Below are 20393 nucleotides of genomic sequence, written 5' to 3'. Positions count from 1 at the left end.
GAAAGTGGAGGAGGCCATGGATTGACATATCGGAATGGGAATGCAAACTGGAATTAAAATGGGCGGGCACTGGGAGATCCCACCTGACCTGGCAGACGGATCGTTGCTGCTCAGCGAAGTGGTCTCCTGATCTATGTTGAGTCTCACCGATATACAGGAGGCTTTCACAGGTGAAGCGTCATCTCACCTGGAAGGACTGTCTGGGGCCCTGAATGGTAGCGAGGCAGGAGGTGTAGTGACAGGTGTAGCACTTGTTCTGCTTGCAAGTGCCAGGAGGGAGATCAGTGGGGAGGGACAAATGGACAAGGGAGTTGTGTGGGGAGCAATCCCTGTGAAGAACAGGAAGTGGTGGGGGGAGGAAAATATCTGGGGATTTCCCATCCACCAGCACCAGCCTCATAGTTCCCACACCCTGCACCTCCTCTTCCTACCTCCTCCCCATAATCCATAAACCCACTTGTCCAGGTAGACCAATTGTTTCAGCTTGTTCCTGACCCACTGAACTCATATTTGAATACTTCCATTCTGTTTTATCCCCCCGGTTCAGTCCCTTCCGACCTACATCCGTGACACCTTACACGCTCTCGATCTTTTCAAGGAGTTCAGGTTCCCTGACCCCCATCATCTTACTTTTACTATGGATGTCCAGTCCCTATACACCTCCAACCCCCACCAGGAAGGCCTCAAAGCTCTCCTTTTCTCTCTGGACACCAGATCCAACCAGTTCCCCTCCAGCATCTCTCTCTTCCACCTAGCGGAATATGTTCTCACTCTAAATAATTTTTCCTTTGGCTCCTCCCACTTCCTTCAACCAAAAGGGCTGGTGATGGGCACTCGCATGGGTCCCAGCTATGCCTGCCTGTTTGTCGGCTATGTGGAACAGTCTATGTTCCAAGCCTATATTGGTGACCGCCCCATACTTTTCCTACCCTACATCGATGACTGCATTGGTGCTGCTTCCTGCACCTGTGCTGAACTCACTGACTTCATCCACTTTGCCTCCAACTTCCACCCTGCCCTCAAATCCACCCGGTCCATTTCTGACACCTTCCTCCCCTTTCTCCACCTATCTCTGGAGACAGCTTATCCACTGATGTCTATTATAAACCAATGGACTCTCACAGCTACCTGGACTATACCTCATCCCATACTGTTACTTGTTAAAATGCCATCCTCTTCTCTCAATTCCTCCGTCTCTGCCACATCTGCTCTCAGGATTCATTCTAGAATGAGGGAGATGTCTTCCTTTTTCAAAGAAAGGGGCTTCCCTTCCTCCACTATCAACACTGTCCTCAACTGCATCTCTTCCATTTCACACACGTCTGCTCTTACCCCATCCTCCTGCCGCCCTACCAGGGATAGGGTTCCTCTTGCCTTCAGTTACCACCCCACCAGCCTCCACGTCCAGCACATAATTCTCCGTAACTTCCACCACCTCCAACTGGATCCCAACACCAAACACATTTTTCCCTTCCCCCCACTTACTGCTTTTCACAGGGATCACTCCGTACGCGACTCCCTTCCCACTGATCTCCCTCCTGGCACTTATCCTTGCAAGCGGAACAAGTGCTACACCTGCCCTTACACTTCCTCCCTCACCACCATTCAGGGCCCTAGACAGTCCTCTCAGGTGAGGCGACACTTCACCTGTGAGTCTGTTGGGGTCATATACTGTGTTTGGTGCTCCCAGTGAGGCCTCTTGTGTATCGGGGAGACCCGACGTAGATTGGGAGACAACTTCGCAGAGCATCTACCCACTGTCTGCCAGAAGAAGCGGATCTCCTAGTGGCCACCTATTTTAATTCCACTTCCCATACCCATTCCAATGGCCTCCTCCACTGTCGTGATAAGGCCACACTTAGGCTTATGCTGGACCTTATATTTTGTTTGGGTGGCCTTCAACCTGATTGCATGAACATTGATTTCTCAAACTTTCAGTAATGCCTCCCTGTCCCACCATATCCCCTTTTCCATCTCCTATGTTATCTCCTTGCCTGCCTATTGCCACCCTCTGGTGTTCCTCCCCTCTTTTTTTCTTTCTTCCATGGCCTTCTGTCTCTTTCACTAATCAACTTCTCAGCTCTTTGCTTCATCCCTCCTGCTCCTAGTTTCACCTAGTTTGCAAGCGTAAGTGCTACACTTGTCCCTACACCTCCTCTCTCACCACCATTCTCTCACCAAACAGTCCTTCCAGGTGAGGCAACACTTCACTTGTGAGTCTGTTGGGGTCATCTATTGCATCCGGTGCTCCTGGTGCGGCCTCCTCTACATCGGCGAGACCCGACGCAAATTGGGGGACCGCTTTGTTGAGCACCTCCGCTCCGTCCGCCACAACAGACAGGATCTCCCGGTTGTCACTCACTTCAACTCTGCTTCACATTCCCATTCAGATATGTCCATACATGGCCTCCTCTACTGCCATAATGAGGCCAAACTCAGGTTGGAGGAGCAACACCTCATATACCGTCTGGGTAGTCTCCAGCCCCTGGGTGTGAACATCGAATTCTCCAACTTCCGGTAACTCCCTCCCTCTCCTTTCCCCCATCCCACCTTCACTCTGTCTCCTCTTCTAGCTGCCTATCACCTCTCTCATGGTTCTGCCTTCTTCTACTACCCATAGTGCTTTCCCCTTACATTCCTTCTTCACCTCTCCAGCCTATCTCCTCCCTGCTTCTCCTCCCCCACCCCTTGATCTTTCTTCTGATTGGTTTTTCACCTGGCACCTTCCCTCTCCCCTGCCCCTGCCCCTGCCCCCTCCTTCTTCAGTCCTGATGAAGGGTCTCAGCCCGACCTGCTGAGTTCATCCAGCTTGTTTGTACGTGTTGATTTGACCACAGCATCTGCAGTGTACTTTGTGTTCACCTGTCACCTGGTGTTTCTCTCTCCACTCCCCCCACCTTTCAAATCTATTCCTCAGCATTTTTTCTCCAGTCCTGCCGAAGGGTTTTGGCCTGAAATGTCGACTGTGCTTTTCTTTCCCTATAGATGCTGCCTGGCCTGCTGAGCTCCTCCAGCATTTTGTGTTGTGTTGGGAGTCCTCATACTGGATTCCCTAAAGTTATCTTGCAGGTTGAGTCGGTGTTGAAGAAGACACTCATCTGGTGAGGACTAGGATATAAAAGCAGGGGCGTAATGCTGAGGCTTTATAAGGCACCGGTGAGGCCTCACGGAGTATTGTGAGCAGTTTTGGACAGTTCATCTAAGAAAGGATGTGCTGCCGTTAGAGAGAGTTTGGAGAAATCCATGAACAATACCTCATCATTACTTTTTTTGCACAATTTATTTTTGCAATTTATAGTAGTTCCTGTTCAGCTGCTGTAAAACGACAAATCTCAGGACATGTATCAGTGACATCCTCATCTTCCCTACTAAACAGTTGCAGCTCGGTATTTTGCCTCTAGATGGCAGCATCACACTGATTATCACATGCAGAGAGGCACCAAAATACTGGGCAGGACTAACTACATCGCCCAGAGCCTACAGCATCCTGCCCATGTTGCAGATGAACTCCCAAGTCTGCCACTGTTGAGTATTTACAGCATGTAATGTTCTTTTTTCAACTTTCAATTTCCAGCAAATGAATGTTTTTGCCTTCTGACAGCTGCTTAAAAATTATTAAGCACCTGTTCTTGTTGGTGGTGTGGGGGGGGGGGGGGAGTGAATAGTGCATTTTTACTTGCAGTGTACTGTTGAAAAATTTAATGATGTATCTAAGCTACTGATCTAGGAGCACCCACAGTAACAGGCCGGGGCCCTGCTTGTGGTGTGTGTGAGAGAGAAGCCTGGGACTGGAGCAACTAGCACCAGTCAGTGTGGACAGGGGCTCAGGATGACAGCTGGTGGGGGTTGAGGAAAAGGTGAGTTGAAATTGGGAGGGGTCTGGTACACCACTAGATGTGAAAGATAGTCGGGGTGGTGGACTTACTGGTGGGTGGGGAGGGGGAATGCTGGCTCAGTTTGACGAATGGATGGATAGCGGAAGGGAGATAATCGGCAAATTAGGCAGGTCAATGGCTTCAGCTGTGTCAGCTGGGCAAACGTATGAGCCAGGTTCTCGGACCTCTTTCATGATGAAGCGAGGCTGACAGAAGCAATGGAAGCTTGTTTCTGTTGAACCAACACACACACAATGCTGGAGGAACTCAGCAGGTCCGGCAGCATCTATGGAAATGAATAAACAGTCGACAGTTCAATCTGAGACCCTTGCTCAGGACTGAGAAGGAAGGGTGAAGACAGCAGAATAAAAAGCTGGGGGCAGGGGAAGGAGGCTAACTGGAAGGTGAAAGGTGAAGCCAGGTGGGTGGGTAAGGTCAAAGGCTGGAGAAGAGAGAACCTGATAGGATAGGAGAGTGGACAACAGAAGAAAGGGGAAGAGGAGGGAACCCGGGAGAAGTGATTGTTAAGTGAAAAGAGGTGACGGGTCAGAGTGGGAAAGAGAGGAAGGGGGAAGTGGGGGATTTTTTTTACTGGAAGGAGAAATTGATATTCACGCCTCTGGGTGAGTACACCATCGAAAAGTCAGAAGGCAGCAGAGATCACAGGGGGAGAGAGGGTCTCACTGAACTCCCGTCGAAGAGAAGATTTAAACTTCTTCAGAGTAGGCATCCCTCGAAGGTGCTTTCTGCTGAAGTGGCTCAGCAGCAGTGTGCGTACAAAAAAGCATCTGCGCTCCCTTCACGTGCACGCTGCACGCTACTGAAAATCAGTGCCCACCGTGGCTGAGTGCACCAGATGCAGGGAGTACCAGAAACTGCGGTTCTGTACGAACTATCTGGTTATGTCCAGGGTGTTCCATTATATGTTATTTCTGCTAGAAATTGAACTGAGTGGTATCTAACACTACAAGGTGCAATTTCTCTGTAGCCTTGTTTTCCACCTACATGGCAGCTGCTGAGCCCTCTACTGGTGACAGGCAGCAGAATAACAAAGGTTCCTCACAATATCAAAGTGGCCTGGCTCAGACTTGGAGCGTTAACGGCTGTGAGGGCTCGCTCTCTCACAGGGGTGCTGTTAGACCGAGGCTGCAGCAAACAAGCACAGCTCCCACATTGTTCTGTGATCTAGTAAGACATGTAGGACATCAGATTAAGAAAAGAAACGCAGTCAGTTGGCCATGACATTTAGGTACAATTCCACTGAGTTTTCAGTTTAGTTTCCCTGAAGAAACTAAAACCACAGAATTCCATTTAGAAGGAATCCTTCGTGAGCATCACTGATCTGGACACCCACATTGTCCCAGACACACCAGAATTTCTACAGATGTTGGAAATCTTGAGCAACACATGAAATGCTGGAGGAGCTCAGCGGATCAGGAAGCATCAATGGAGGCAAATAGACAGCTGACGATCTGGGCTGCGACTTTCCATCGGGACCCGACCCGAAATGTTGACTGTTTGTTTCCCTCCATAGATACTGCCTGACCTGCAGAGTTCCTTCAGCTCTGTGTGTGTGTTACCCATGTTGTCCTAAGAGTACTCCGTGACAAGCTCTCCCAGGTAGTGATTCAAGATCCCAAGTCAGCATCCTCAGACACACAAGACTGCAGATGCTGGAATCTGGATAAAAAATTGCTGAAGGAACTGATAGGGACGGACGGCATCTGGATGAATGGTCTTGACCCAAGACGTAACTCTTCATTTCCATCTGCAGTTGCTGACCTGCAGAGTTCTTCCTTGTTTTATGTCCCAGGTTTACATCTACCTTCAGCCAGAGCACTGCACAGTCACTAACAACCTTCAGTGCTCCACACAGGGAAATTACCCAACAATGGGGAGAAATTACTTCTTGCTATTTCATTTCTGAGCAAATATTCTGGCAGAAAGTCTATCATAACCTCAGCAGGAAAAAGGCAGAGGTCCACTTCTTCCTTGAATTCATTTGTCACTGAATTGACGAGCCAGAAAGCTTCTAATGAGACTTTTGAGTTCTTCCTCAGTATTGACTATACCTCTCATAGCTTGATTATCATTTGCAAATTTTATTTGATGTTAAATTAGCATTCATGTTTGTGGGAAATAACTGACCATCTCTTTTCAAGTTACCTAGCCTTCCTTGCAGAGAGGAAGTGGAGTGACTGGTGGATTGGAGTGAGAAAGGCAACGCAAATCTGAACGTAGGGTAGACCAAGAAGGTCACTGTGGACTTCAGGAAGGTGCAGATGAACCTTCCCCCTCTGTGAATACATGGCTTGCCATACAGAGGGTTAAGAGCACGAAGTTCCTGGGAGTTCACATCATGAATGACCTCACCTGGTCCCTTAATATCACCACCCTGAACAAGAAGGCACAGCAGTGCCTTCCCTTCCTAAGGAGATTGGGGCAAGCGAAGCTCCCACCCCACTCCCTCCCACCGCCTTAACTGCATTTTACAGGAGCACCATCGAGAGCGTCCCGACAGGCTGTATCTCCATCTGGTATGGGAGCAGATGAGTATTGGACCAGAAGTTCCTACAAAGGACTGACAGAACAGCTGAGAGGATCTTAGAAATCACTGGGGTCTCCCCACCATCCATAGGGAACATTTATCAAGAGCGTACACAGGGCCTTTAGTACTGTCAAACATTCTACCCATCCATCCAGCATCCTTTTTGACTTTCTACCATCAGGCAGGAGACTCTGATGCATAAAAACAGTCAGGATGGGAAACAGTTTCTTCCCTCAGGCCATTGGGCTTCTGAACTTCTTGCCACATCACATTCAAAGTGTCAACGGTTAATCTATTCTACGATATTTAATTTATGCACTTTACTTTGTATGTTTATGCAAAATTCATCTGTAGATTTTATCTTCAATTTCCTGAATTATTATGTCTTATGCAGTATGTGTGTTATGCGTACTACTGTGCTTTAAAACCCTGGTCTGGAGAAACATTGTCTCGTTTGACGGTATACAGGTATATAGTTAAATGACAATAAATTTGACTTGACTTGATCTATTCTCCTCTTTGCACTGCAGACAGATTATTACCCGTTCAGCCATTTGGACCTTGATTCAAGCATTACCTTGTGCATGTGTGAAAGTTTATGATTGGCTCTGGGAATTAAAGTATTCCAAGCTGCTTTCCACATTCTGCTTTTTGTGTTACCCTTTCAGGTTTTTATCAGATTAATTAAAATGACTTATTCTTTGCAAATCCATGGTGGCTTCATTAAAATGATGATAACTGCATTCAGATTCTTTTCAATCACTGCCTCTTATTAGAATCCTGCTCCTTCCATTTACATCTTTATTTGTTGATTATTCTTTCATTCCTAGGTTTAAGTCACATCTGTTTTGTATACAGGAGCAACATAAGGTTTCCTGTGATATTCTGAGACAAGTTCCGCTTCCACAGAATTCTTGTACACAAGAGTCACACGAGAGATAAGTTTTTTACTCAAGAGGCTGGTGGAGCGTGCTGTCTGGTAGAGGCAAATACATTAGAGGTTGTTAAAAGATATTTGGATAGGCACACGGATTTAAGGAAGATAGAAGGATACGGACATGGTGTCGGTAGGAGTGTTAGTGCTTTTAAAAATTTACTTTTTAGCTAGTTTGGCAAAACATTGTGGGCTGAAGGGCCTGTTCCTGTGCTATACTGTTCTATGTTCTATTGCACAATAATTAGGATCCAAAGAAGATCACATATCTGTCCAACTACTCATTAAGATAATGACTGCCCTTCTAACCCAGGCCCTAATTTGATCCTCTTCTATCCAAAAATCTAAAGATCTCTGTTTTGTAAGAACTCAGCGATCGATCCTCTTGACCCTCTTGATTAGAGGGTTCTAAAATTTCATTACCCTCTTCTATTGCTTTGCAGTTTACTGTAGAAGGCCATTCACCCCCCTGAATCTATGCTGACTCACAGAGCAATTCCAGTTGTGCATCAATATTTCATGTAATATAAGATAGAGACAGAAAATGGTGGAAATTCTCAGCTTTTCACACCACAGTGGACAGAGACAACGTATCAAGTCATCAGAATTGCCCAACATGGTGAGAATTTTCTGTTTGTATTTTAAATTTCTAGCGCTGGCAGTTTAAAGAAGAAGAAATTCTATAACCTATTCCCACAATCCCATTCCACCGACACGAGGGGTAATTTACAGTGGCTAAATAACCTACCTACCCACACATCTCTGGGATGCGGAGGGGAAACCAGAACACCTCGTGGAACCTCACGTGATCACAGTGAGAATGTGCAAACTCCACATAAACATCTCCAGAGGTCAGGGTTGAACATGGGGCAACCGAGCAGTGAGGCAGCAAGACTCTGCTGCTGACATTGAGCTATTGAGCTTCCCTAGAAAGTAGGGTGGTGAGTGAGGTGTTCCAGTTGTAATTTCCAGTCTGAAATGTTACTACGATGTTCTCATTCTCTTCTCTTCATGATGGGGTGGCGTAGTGGTTAGCACAACACTTTACAGAACAGGTGACCCGAGTTCAATACCCACGCCTGTCTGTAAGGAGTTTGTATGTTCTCCCTGTGACCTGTGTTTCCTCTGGGTGCTCCGGTTTCCTCCCACAGTCCAAAGACTTACCGGCTGGCAGGTTAATCGGGCATTGTAAATTGTCCCATCATTAGGCTGGGATTAAATTGGGGGATTGCTGGGCGGTGTGGCTTGAAGTGCAGAGGGCCTAGTAAAAAACTAAAAAGAATAAAGTAAAGATTCACTTCTGCGTCTTTTCTTTCTTAGCTTCTGAATGGTTAAGAAGGCCTGTAAATACCGTAAACTCAATCTCCTTTTATCCCTTCCTGGTAGCTTACACAGGGACAGTTAAAAGCTTGCAGATTTATAGGACCCTAAGACATAGGAGCAGAATTAGGCCATTTGGCCCATCAAGCTTGCTCTGCCATTTCATCATGACTGATCTATTTTTCCTCTCAGCCCCAATCTCCTGCCTTCTCCCCCTGTCCCTTCATGCCCTGACCAATCAAGAATCTATCAACTTCTGCCTTAAATATACATAAAGTCTAGGCCTCTGCAGCTGCCTAGATACATCCACAGATACAATACTCTCTGGCTAAAGAAATTCCTTCTCATATCTGTTCTAAAAGGATGCCCCTCTATTCTGAGGCTGTGTTCTCTGGTCTTAGACTCTGTCATCATAGGAAACATCCTCTCCACATCCACTCTATCAAATGGCCTTTCACCATTCAATAAGCTTCAATTAGGTCACCCCTCATTCTTCTGAATTCTAGTGAATACAGGCCCAGAGCCATCAAACGCTCTTCATATACTCTTCATAGTGAGAGTAAGCGTTCGGCACAGACTAGAAGGGCCGAGATGGCCTGTTTCCGTGCTGTAATTGTTATATGGTTATATGACAGGCTTCAATCCTGGAATCAATCCTGGAATCATTTTCATGAATCTCCTTTGTACCCTCTCCAACCCCAGCAAGTCCTTTCTAAGGTAAAAGCCCCAAAATTCCAAGTGAGGCCTCATCAGTGTTTTATAAAGTCTCAACATTATGTCCTTGCTTTTAAAGGTTCAAAGGTACATTTAATGTCAGAGAAATGTATACAATATACATCCTGAAATGCTTTTTCTTCGCAACCATCCACGAAAACAGTGGAATGTCCCCAAAGAATGAACAACAGTTAAATGTTAGACCCCAAAGTCCCTCCCAGCTCCCCTCTCTCCCGTGCATAACTGTTCTAGTTCTCCTGAAATGAAAACTAATTTCGCATTTTCCTTCCTCACCACAGACTCAACCTACAAATTAACCTTCAGGGCATCCTGCACAGGGACTCCCAAGTCCCTTTGTGCCTCAGAGTTTTGTACTTTCTCTCCATGTCTGCTGCTGACCTCATGCTCCGTTGTTTGCTAGTTTACAGTATTGTTTATTTGCTTATCTGGGGTGTCTGGAGTGTCCCGGGAGTGGTCTCAGCTCTGGTGAAGGGGCTTGTTGTCGTCACTTCTGGGCAGATCATTTTCCTTTGGTGCCCATTAGACACTCTGCTCTCACCTGTCACTCGACAGGTGCCAAACCCTGTACACTGCTTTGACAGGTGGGCTAAACCAAGTGGGAGTAGCCGGTGGGCCTCGTACCTCGGTGAGATAGGGACGTGCCTGTCCTAGCGTGTAATGTCAGGATGAGATCAACAATGAGACCCAATGGCCAGGAAGGTGGGTCTGCAGTGTTTCGTGTAGAACCAAAGGCACAGAAGACCTACTGCAACCATTGAAGACCTCAACTGTAATGGCTACTCGTACTACTGGACCCAAACTTCTGAGATCAAAAGAGTGGAACTGCCCCAGTGTAATGGTTCTTCCACTTTAGAAACTTCTTCATGAAAGTTTCTTTGTGCAGTTCACGTCAGTGAGGAACTGCACGGATCTACCTGTCATTGTTGGATACAATGGACAACCAATCATCATTCAGTTTTACATTGAATATGAACATTGCTGGAAAGGCCAGAGTTAATTATCCGCCCCTAACAGCCATTTGGACTGATTACACTGTTGGACAATTCTGAAGTTCAATTGAGAGTTAATTGCAGTGGTGAGTTGGGAGTGAAATATTTATGGATGAATGTGTCTTCACAATATTTTTGATGTTGCTATTACTGATGCAGCTAGTCCCCTCCTTTTTCCCTCTCCTCCTTGAACATCCTGCAAAATCCTGCAAAATTCTGTTGTCACTCCTATGCACTTTATGGTCGTATTTCAATCTCTTCTATTGTTTCTCGATCACTGAATAGTTAACATCTGAAAAGCACTGCCAGAAATTGTAGTGGAGGCAGTTTCAATTGTAGCATCAAAAAGAACCTCCAGAAGGACCATAACCTTGTCATGGTTTGGAGGCTTTCATGCCTCAATGACCCAGAGAGCTATGCTGGCTGGAGTCAGGGTCTTGTGCTTTGATTCTTGGTAGAGTTGCCCGTGCCAAACAGGTCAAAGGGTAGAGGCCAGACTAAGAGTGGTCCATTAGTCCTCCAGATGCAGGGGTCCAGCTCATGATTGGTCAAAAGATTGTTACAGAAGTAGCAAGGAAGAATCCTTCTATATTTGTGAGCGATGATATGATGGCCAAGGACAGACAGAAATGGAGGACATTCATTGCTGCTCTAAGCACCAGCGGCATAACAGGCAGTAAGTATTCACAAAGAAGCTGGATGCGCAGACCGAGGGGAATAACTTGTAAGGCATGGCTGTGGGACTAACTGCATTGCTCTTACATAGAGATGGTGTGGGCCAAAATGGCCTTATTCCGCAGAGCAATCACTCTACACTTCATACTTAGCAGTGTCAATTTCATTTGAATTGTGCTTTGTGAATTAAATACACTACTGTAATGTTCATTATTTATGTCCAAAACGATTATCCCAAAATTAGCCAGCAAAACTGTATCCAGCATAACTCCTGGCTAATTTCTTCTCAACACCAAGTACTTTCCTAATGGATAACAACAACAGAAAGTGCTGTGTACTTGCCAGTAGATTCTGAGTCAACAGAAAATGTATATTGAGAGCAACGAGTGAATAGGAGAGGAGACAAATTTTTCTTTTTAAAATCTGAGCTATTTGTTCTCACTGCACTGATCCTGAAACCTCTGATTAAGTAATTGATACACAGCTTTGCTGCCATAATATGACTCAGTGGACATGGAGGAATATATTACTACCTGAATAAATGATTGCTGAGAAATGCACCTCTTTTATCCTCGACAATTGTGTTAGACATTTGTTAATTGCAGCAATTTAGATAATTTCACATATCACTGCAGCTTTGAGAAAACTGCCAACTTTTACCCAGTTAGTAACGCACATCTAATTGAGAGAAAATCACCTATTGCAACCACAGGTTAATCTCAATCATTTGCCTACAGAGGTTCATTATTGTGATTGAATGGTAAATATTAATCTGCTATGTACATGAAGACTGTGGATTTAAGAATTCTTCGGCAAGTGTCATTAATGACTCTGCCAAATTTTCTACAATTGTTTTTAAAACTATGAACATCGCTCTTAATGTGTAAGGCCGTTGAAGTATTTTCTTTCGAATCTCATCATGGGAAGACATTCTGTACAGAATATTCAATCAATGCGACCAATTGTTGAAGATCCAACTAGATTGAGCAAATCAATGGCAATGAAAATACTATCTAGCTATTAATTAATTACTTGCAGGTTTGAGGAAACTAAGGTGAATCATTACTTTTATGTAAATTGGTATAAAATGAAAGGTAGACATTACTGATATGGTATCAAATTAATGAGCTTTTCTCAAGGAGAGCTAATCTTAACCAGCTGTGCGGCAATGCTTAACATTCAACTTATCTAAGTAAAATTATTTGTAAGATGCATTGTATAAGGATTCAAAGTCAATTTTACATTGGGTTGCCTTCATTATTTTTGAATTCTGGCTGTAATTTCAAATAAAATCATAATGTATTTCTTATTTAGAGTTATGTGACAAATCCTTCAGTCGTACAAAGAAGAAGCTGGTGAGCGATTTCTGAAGGGAGTACCTTACGCAGAGGTTTGAGTTTTGTCTCCATTATGAAATCGTATTTACAGAGTTCACAGCAGCGCGTGTCAGAGCTCTTGATCCACTGGTGCAGGCAGGCCTGGTGTACGAAACGGAGTGTCCCTGTACAGCGACAAGGTGTGATGAGTGGACTGTCATCATCTCCTTCACAGTGGCAGATCCTGAGAGAAGAGAGGTTCAGTGAAATTCAGTGATGTTGGGAAAAAAATGCTAACAGGATGAGAATGTCATGGACAGATGCTGGTCACCAAACGTAGAATTGCCTATTTCACCCACACAAATGATTTCCATTCAATATGAATATTACAGATTAATAGCATTGACTTCAGTAGTTACTTTCCACTCTAATGGACCAGGATTTGAGTCCTACCGGTACAACTTTGATTTGACTATCATTATTTACCTCAGAAAGGGATAATTCTCTGTCAAGGAAGCAAACCTTTTGGTTGGATGTGAAGTGCAGAATTAATGCAAGTGATTAATACGTGTTTTCTTCTGTGATAAAAGGCTACTGTTGGAAGCTATTGAAAATGTGGGCTCAATTGCTCCCATTTTCCATAGAAATTAGATTAGTCATCACAGTAAAGTGCTTGGGGAATAAAGTACAATCAAATGAACATTTGTAACTCTGAATGCTTGGTAAAGCATACTCATTCACAATAAAAATGGTCTAATATTAATTTGTGAGCTTAAATTGAAGTGATAAAATTCATCTTCACTATGAACGATGATTTATTGGTCAATAAAAATAAAATGGGGCAATTTTCCCTGTCAGTTTTCTGTTGGTATGGTACCTCACTGTCCCTCACTCAGAATAACAGACGGCAATTTATTCAATGCAGCAGCTGTGAGGATCAATTGCACTAAGTAAAGAGATGCTGAGGGAATCTGAAATCAGATTTCTTTTACTTGAAGCCAGTTTCATAGCAGATTTTTTTTGTCATTTGGACAGGTATATGGAGCCCAGACAAGTAGAGGGTTTGGGTAACCCTAGGTAATTTCTCAGGTAAGGGCATGTTTGGCACAGCTTTGTGGGCCGAAGGGCCTGTATTGTGCTGTAGGTTTTCTATGTTTATTTTCATGTACATTGACAAGTTTTTTTACGTGTTCTCCCACCATAAGATACAACATTCCCCCCCCCACTCCTCCAATGCACCGCAAGAAACCAATGCAATCATTGAGATAATTATTTATCTCAGTGGACGTTGCTCATCTATCTGAGATCTCTCCTCTTCAGTGATAATGGGGTGAGGTGAGCAACCTAGAAACTCGGACACTGATCCCGGACCAGCGTCTTAATATGACCAGAGATCTATTGGCTCTGAGCAATGTTCATCAAGCGTGAAATAATGCTGCTTTCGGTGTCTGATTCACCTCCCACCCAGATTAATACATCTTCAACAGAGTGTCATTCCTTTAATATTGGACTACATGTATTTAGTGTTCATGTCTCCATAATAAACTTTAAACCTCTGACCTTCTGACTCGGAAATAAATGCACTACCACTGGGCACATCACACTTGTCTTTACCCTATGCTGAGCAACTTAAGCCTCAATGAATAAGGAAGCAGCATTTTACAAAAACATACTTCACTGGGGTGAACTTCATTTCCATCCTTCCTGACATCTGCTTCCCCAACATGTCCACACTATCTACTTTAAACCCTATTCTTGTGTGTGTTTTTGTTTACTAAATGGTGTGTGATGGACAGCTAATGAAGAAGTTGGATTGTAAGGATCAACAAAACATCAATGTCACTGAAGTTGCTCTCTTATCATTGGTAGTTCCAGGGAAGGGGCCATTTTTTGCCTCTTGTATTCTTATGTCTTAATACACTGAGAGGGATAATACAAACTCGCAAAGCAATGCTGTCCTTTGATCAAATGGTGTTCTTGGTTTCATGAAAGAAGCTTATGTTAAAAGAACAGGGCAGTTATCTTCAGCCTTTAGGAAACACTCAAAAGACTGTATGACTATTACATCCATGTGGTCACTGCAATTTACAAAGTGTATTGAAGAGATTTACTGTAATATTCTAAGGATGAGTAATTTCAGCTGCAAGGTTAGACTGGAGAAGTTTGAGATTTACTTCATGAGCAAAGAAATTTGAACTAGGTAGAGCATACCCGATAATTAAATACCCCATAACACTAATCTCACCTACTGGTATGGAAACACCAATGCCCTTGAATGAAAAATCCTACAAAAAGTAGTGGATATGGTCCAGTCCATTACACATAAAGCCCTCCCAACCATTGAGCACATCTACATGAATGACTGTTGCAGGAAAGCAGCATCGATCATCAAGGGCCCCCACCACCCAGGAAATGCTCTTTACTCCCTGTTGCCATCAAGAAGAAGGTACAGGAGCCTCTGGACTCGAACCACCAGGTTCAAGAACAGTTACTACCTCTCATGATCAAACTCTTGAATAAAAGGGGATTACCGAATTCAACTTCACGGGCCTCATCATTGAAGTGTTTTCCCATCACCAACTAACTCACTTTCAAGGACTCTTCATCTCATGTGCTCAATATTTATTGCTTATTTATTTATTGTTATTGTTTCTTCTTTTGGTATTTGCACAATTGTCTTCTGCACTCTGGTTGAACCTAATTGGACACAGTCTTTCATTGCTACTGTTATGGCTATTACTCAATAGATTTGTTGAGTATGCCCAAAAGAAAATGAATCTCAGGGTAGTATATGATGATATATATGTATTTTGATAGCAAGTTTACTTTGAACTTCGCTCTGATTCCAGATTCTTCAACTCACAGATAAGGGTATGTTATAGTGGTCACCAGCTTGTACACCTCTGGGATACGGGAAGAAAGCAGTACATCCATTAGGAGAATGTGCTAACTCTACACAGACAGTACCAGAGGTCAGGAACAAACCCAAGTCAGCAGTGCTGTGCTGCTATTATGTGCAAAGGGAAGTTACTTAAAAGAAATTGTTCTAGTTTTTTCTTAATAATTCTTAATATGTTTAGAAGTGTTTCTGGATGTTTTTAATTAATTATTTTTGATGGAGATGGATAGAGAATATTTGTTAAGGGTGAATACTAGAGGTAGAAATGACATTGCAGAAGTATGAGACTTGGACAGATAGGATATGAGGAAATTTATAAGCAAAAATGGTTGGATATACCTTTAAATTTTGTAAGAGTGAGAGGAAAGGAGCAGCTTTGAGAAGGCAGTGTGAATAGCTTGAAATAGTACCTACCTCAGCAGATGGGTCAATGACTCCTGGTCACCTTTCCTTTATAAGCTTTTCAAGGAAATATATGTGTTAAAAAGCCATGTGTTGTTATTTAAATTATTCTATTTTATTTATTTAGAGATACAGCACAGTAACAGATCCTTACGGCCCAAATGGGCCCATGTCACCCAATTACACCCACGTGACCCATTAACCTACTAACCTCATGTTGAATATACTTCTGTTTTTTGTGATTACCCAACACCTGCCCCCAATTCCCACTACTATCCTGCCTATCACCCACCAGCCCCTTTGGCCCTCCAGCCCATCTAACAAAGATATGGTGCAGTATATTTCATTGAAAGTTGGCGAAGCAGCATTTGTATATAACTGTACAATCAGGTGTAATAAATGTGGAACATTGTGGATGCAAAGCTTCCCCTGTTTTCTTGATCTCTAATCATTATTAATGATATTGCAACTTGATTGACAGGATATGGAGAGAAATAAAGAAAACCAGAATATGATGATTTAAGAAACGTAACAATATTACATTTGAATAAATATATCAGAATTGTATGTTTAACTGCTCTGGGATCTCAAAATAGAGAAGAATGTGCTACATACATGGTTTCTAATCATGGTGTTCCACAATAAGCTTTTGTATGCAAAATGCAACGTTGATGGTCCCACTTTAGTTTTTGTCTACTGGCTCCTCTCTGTAGTTTGACTTACACATAAGAATTTTTGCAATAATGATTGTTACCTTACGCTTTGTTTATCAACAATTTGAATATTTCAACATACTTCAACTGGGGATCAATTAAATGAATGGATTTAATTGGGGCAGCATGGTAGTGTAGTGATTATGACAATGCTCAGCAGTACAGGTGACACAGGGTCATCTCTTGCTACTCCCTGTAAGGAGTTGTATATTCTCGCAGTGACCGTGTAGATTTCCTCTGGGTGCTCAATTCCTCCCACAGTCCAAAGAAATACCAGTTGGTAGGTGAATTGGTCATTGTAAATTGTCCTGTGATTAGGCTAGGATTAAATCAGGGGATTGCTGGCTGGCATGGCTCGAAGGGCCTGTTCTGTGCTGTATCTCAATAAATAAAATAAATGAATAACAAATAATATATGAAACTTATGAGATTTCATTTGCTTACGTGAAAATTGCTGACTTCTCAGTTAATAATAGGTTGAACAACCATGTAGTAAATACAAAGGAAACTGATTAATGTGAGGATGAATAGGCCATTTTGAGCACACTGACAACATTGAATGATAAACACTAATACTATTGCCTTTCATTAGACGTTATAGACAAACCTGCAGACTTCACCATCATCAGGCCATTCATCTGCAGTTTGAGACTGGGCAGCTCTAACTCCCCCACCGGGCTCAGAATTAACAGCTGTTCCAACCGTGCACAGAGGTAATACACTCGTGCTTTTCTCTCTGGATATTTTCATGACATATTCACCTTCAACAGTGGAGGAACTCTCAGAACCCTTTTCTATAGATATTTTGTTTTGCACACATTTACTTGAGGATTTCTTCCCATCAATGGAAGATATTGGAGATAATGAAATCCCCATTTCTTTGTTATGGAGCATCCTATCTCTTTCTCGGTAGAACATTGCATTACTCCTGTTACAAACTGGGTCAATACTTATCGCACCCCAATCCTTTTCAGAGTCCAGTGACAGCAGAGCTGCGTCGGATATCTTCTCTTGTTCTTTGTGGTCTTTGATCTTTCTCTTTCTTTTCCTGAAAGCCTTTGTCCTTTCTGAACTTCTCCTTCGGATCTGAGCCCAGTGATCTTCATCTGACGATGAATCAGAATAATTCCTGTGGAATCCATTAGCTTTTGCACAAAACAACTTGGGGTGCTTTTCCGAATGCTTGTTGTTTAGGTCCTCACATCTTTCACATAGGTTCCTTTGCTTCCTAATTCTTCGCTTTATATGTTTCCTACCAGAGTCCCTGCTGAAAATGTTGAGTGCCATGACAGGAGTTGAATATGTGTCACCATCTTCACAACGGGCAGATCTAAGCACAGCATGCAGAGACGGAAAGCGGCAAGTAGAGAATATGGAGGGAAATCATGACAGACATAGCAAAAGAAATGAAAACAAAATGAATTAGTAATTACGTAAATTATTTTCATATACCGATGAAGCAGAAAAACAAGCAAATGAAACACGATAAAGATAAGGACGTGGTTGAGACTGACACAATTCAAAACAATACGCAACCATCCACATATCTAAATGCTGCCTTGCCTCACATACCTGCAAATGTCCTGAGTAGACGGGCTGACAGATGTGCGTGACTGGCTCCAGGGAGCTGTTGCAGTTGTAGGACTACTCGCCTGCAAAAGATAAAGGTACAGTACAGTAACTGATTTCCAAGCACGTTCACTGAGTTCATTCAAAGCAGAAGTGTGGAATGTGGTCTTAATGTGGACAGGTAATCAGTCTTGAGGGAATCAGGTGTAAGGGAGACAGAAAAGGAATGTAAAAGAGGCAATGTTATAATAGTCATGGGAATTTCAATATGTCAGTTTGCTGGTAGATTTGGAAAATCAGGTGGGTACTGGATCCTAAAGAGAGGGAATCTCTAGTATGTCTATGAGACAGCTTTTTAAAGCAGCTTGTGGTTGAGCCCTGAATTGGATGTTGTGTAATGAACAAATTTAATTAGGGAGCTTTAGGTAAAGGAACACTTAGGAGGCAGTGATAATTATATGATAGAATTCACCCTATAGTTTGGGAAGGAGAAAATTAAGTCAGATGTATCAGTATTACAGTGGAGTAAAGGAAGTTGCAGAGGCATGAGAAAGGAGCTGGCCAAAGTTGATTGGAAGGGGACACTAGCAGGGATGAAAGCAGAACAGCAATAGCCGGAGTTTCTAAGGGGCAATTCAGAAAGTGCAAAATAGATACACCCCAAAGATGAAGTACTCTAAAGGGAGGATGGGGCAACTGTGGTGACAAGAGGCAGCATAAAAGCAAAAGAGAGGGCATATGATACAGCAAAGATCAGTGGGAAGTTAGAGAATTTGCATGTTTTTAAAACCTAAAGAAGGCAACTAAAAAACCATAAGGACAGAATAAAGGAAAATTGGCTAGCTAAAAATATCAAAGAGGATACTAAAAGCTTTTTCAGATGTATAAGGAGTAAAACAGAGGTGCGAGGGGATATTGGACCACAGGAAAATTACACTGGAGAGATAATAATGGGGGACAAAGAAATGGCAGATGAACTTAATAAGTATTTAATGTCAGTCTTCACTGTGGAAGACACCAGCATTATGCCAGAAATTTGAGAGTGTCGGGGGCAGAACTGAATATAGTTGCTATTAATAAGGTGAAGGTATGTGGGAAGCTGAAAGGTCTGAAGGTAGATACATTACCTGGACCAGGTGGACACCCCAGGATTCTAAAAGAGGTAGCTGAAGAGATTGTGGAGGTATTAGTAATGATCTTTCACTAGATTCTTGGTCAAATGACCAAGAATATCTAAAGTCAGCATGGTTTCCTTGGGGGTAAATCTTGCAGATGAATTTTGCTGAAATTCTTTGAGGAAATAACAAGCAGGATAGACAGAGGAGAGTCAGTGGATGTTACTTACTTGGATTTTCAGAAGACCTTTGACAAGGTGCTGCACACAAGGCTGCTTAACAAGATAAGAGTGCATGCTATTATAGGATAGATACCAGCATGGATAGAAGATAGGCTGATAGGCTGACGGGTAGGAAGCAAAGAGTAGGAAAAATGGGGGCTTTTCTGGTAGACTGAATGCTTTTTTTTCACATTATATGTTTGAGAGAGAGAGAGAGAGAGAGAGAGAGAGAGAGAGAGAGAGAGAAGAGAGAGAGAGAGAGAGAGGAGAGAGAGAGAGAGAGAGAGAGAGAGAGAGAGAGAGAGAGAGAGAGAGAGAGAGAGAGAGAGAGAGAGAGAGAGAGAGAGAGAGAGAGAGAGAGAGAGAGAGAGAGAGAGAGAGAGAGAGAGAGAGCGATATTTCGGGTTTTTGTTTTGAACAATTTTCACAGTACAGCTGAGTGGCCATGTTAATCATGATTCTCAAGGTCTCTGAATCAGGATGAAAATTAGACTAGTTGAAGTTTTCTTTCATGATTAAAATATATACCCTATGAAATTCAATTTGTATTCTAATTTTGTTCTAATTTTATTGATTTTTGTAGCTTCTTAAATTTGTTCATATTATGTTTGAATTGATATTAGATTATATTAGATAATTAAAATGTTCTAAGTATGTTCCTATCCTTTGAACAACTGAGACTATCAGATCCCTCAAGTAAATAGTTTTCAAGTTTTATCTTCCACAACCTATATCAAATTGTGTGTGAAAGGCGCTGAACATTGACTGAGTGTATACTTTACAATAATGATTGGAAAAAGTGTCTATTGTCCACAGATGCTTAGATGTCCTTCTGTCCTTCAAATATTTGTAATTCCTTCTGAAAAGCACGTTCATATTTAGGCATTTAGCTTCATATATAACTCACAAATGACATCTTAGCAAGTCATGGAAGGTCTGCTTGCAGCTTCTATTGCTTTATTGAGCTGGCCTGCAAGTCAGTGATCTGCTGAGAAGACTTGCTCACTGTGTATTGATTTATCAAGACTCCCAAGGGTAGAGAGTGAAGAATTGGAAGGCAAGAGCCTTTCATCAGTTTGCTC

At 42.9% G+C, this 20393-nt stretch overlaps 1 protein-coding gene across 7 annotated transcripts in view; it reads right to left on the bottom strand.

Moving 5' to 3' along the window:
- The window catches only part of LOC140726502 (E3 ubiquitin-protein ligase MARCHF1-like), a 510551-nt gene that overhangs the window by 36838 nt on the left and 453320 nt on the right, over window positions 1–20393 (bottom strand). For 6 of the 7 annotated variants that reach the window (XM_073042973.1, XM_073042974.1, XM_073042972.1 and 3 more), the window contains 3 exons: window positions 17979–18058; window positions 17014–17736; window positions 12456–12636 (listed from right to left, as the gene is read on the bottom strand). In XM_073042973.1, coding sequence (XP_072899074.1) covers window positions 12456–12636; window positions 17014–17736; window positions 17979–18058 — 984 coding nt within the window. The remainder of the gene's footprint in view (window positions 1–12455; window positions 12637–17013; window positions 17737–17978; window positions 18059–20393) is intronic. The other variant, XM_073042978.1, reaches the window with a different exon arrangement.

This window comes from Hemitrygon akajei, chromosome 4 (genome assembly GCF_048418815.1).
Source record: "Hemitrygon akajei chromosome 4, sHemAka1.3, whole genome shotgun sequence".
Lineage (NCBI taxonomy): Eukaryota > Metazoa > Chordata > Chondrichthyes > Myliobatiformes > Dasyatidae > Hemitrygon > Hemitrygon akajei.
Note: the sequence above shows the minus strand (reverse complement) of the source record. Positions and strands in the feature narration are given on the sequence as shown.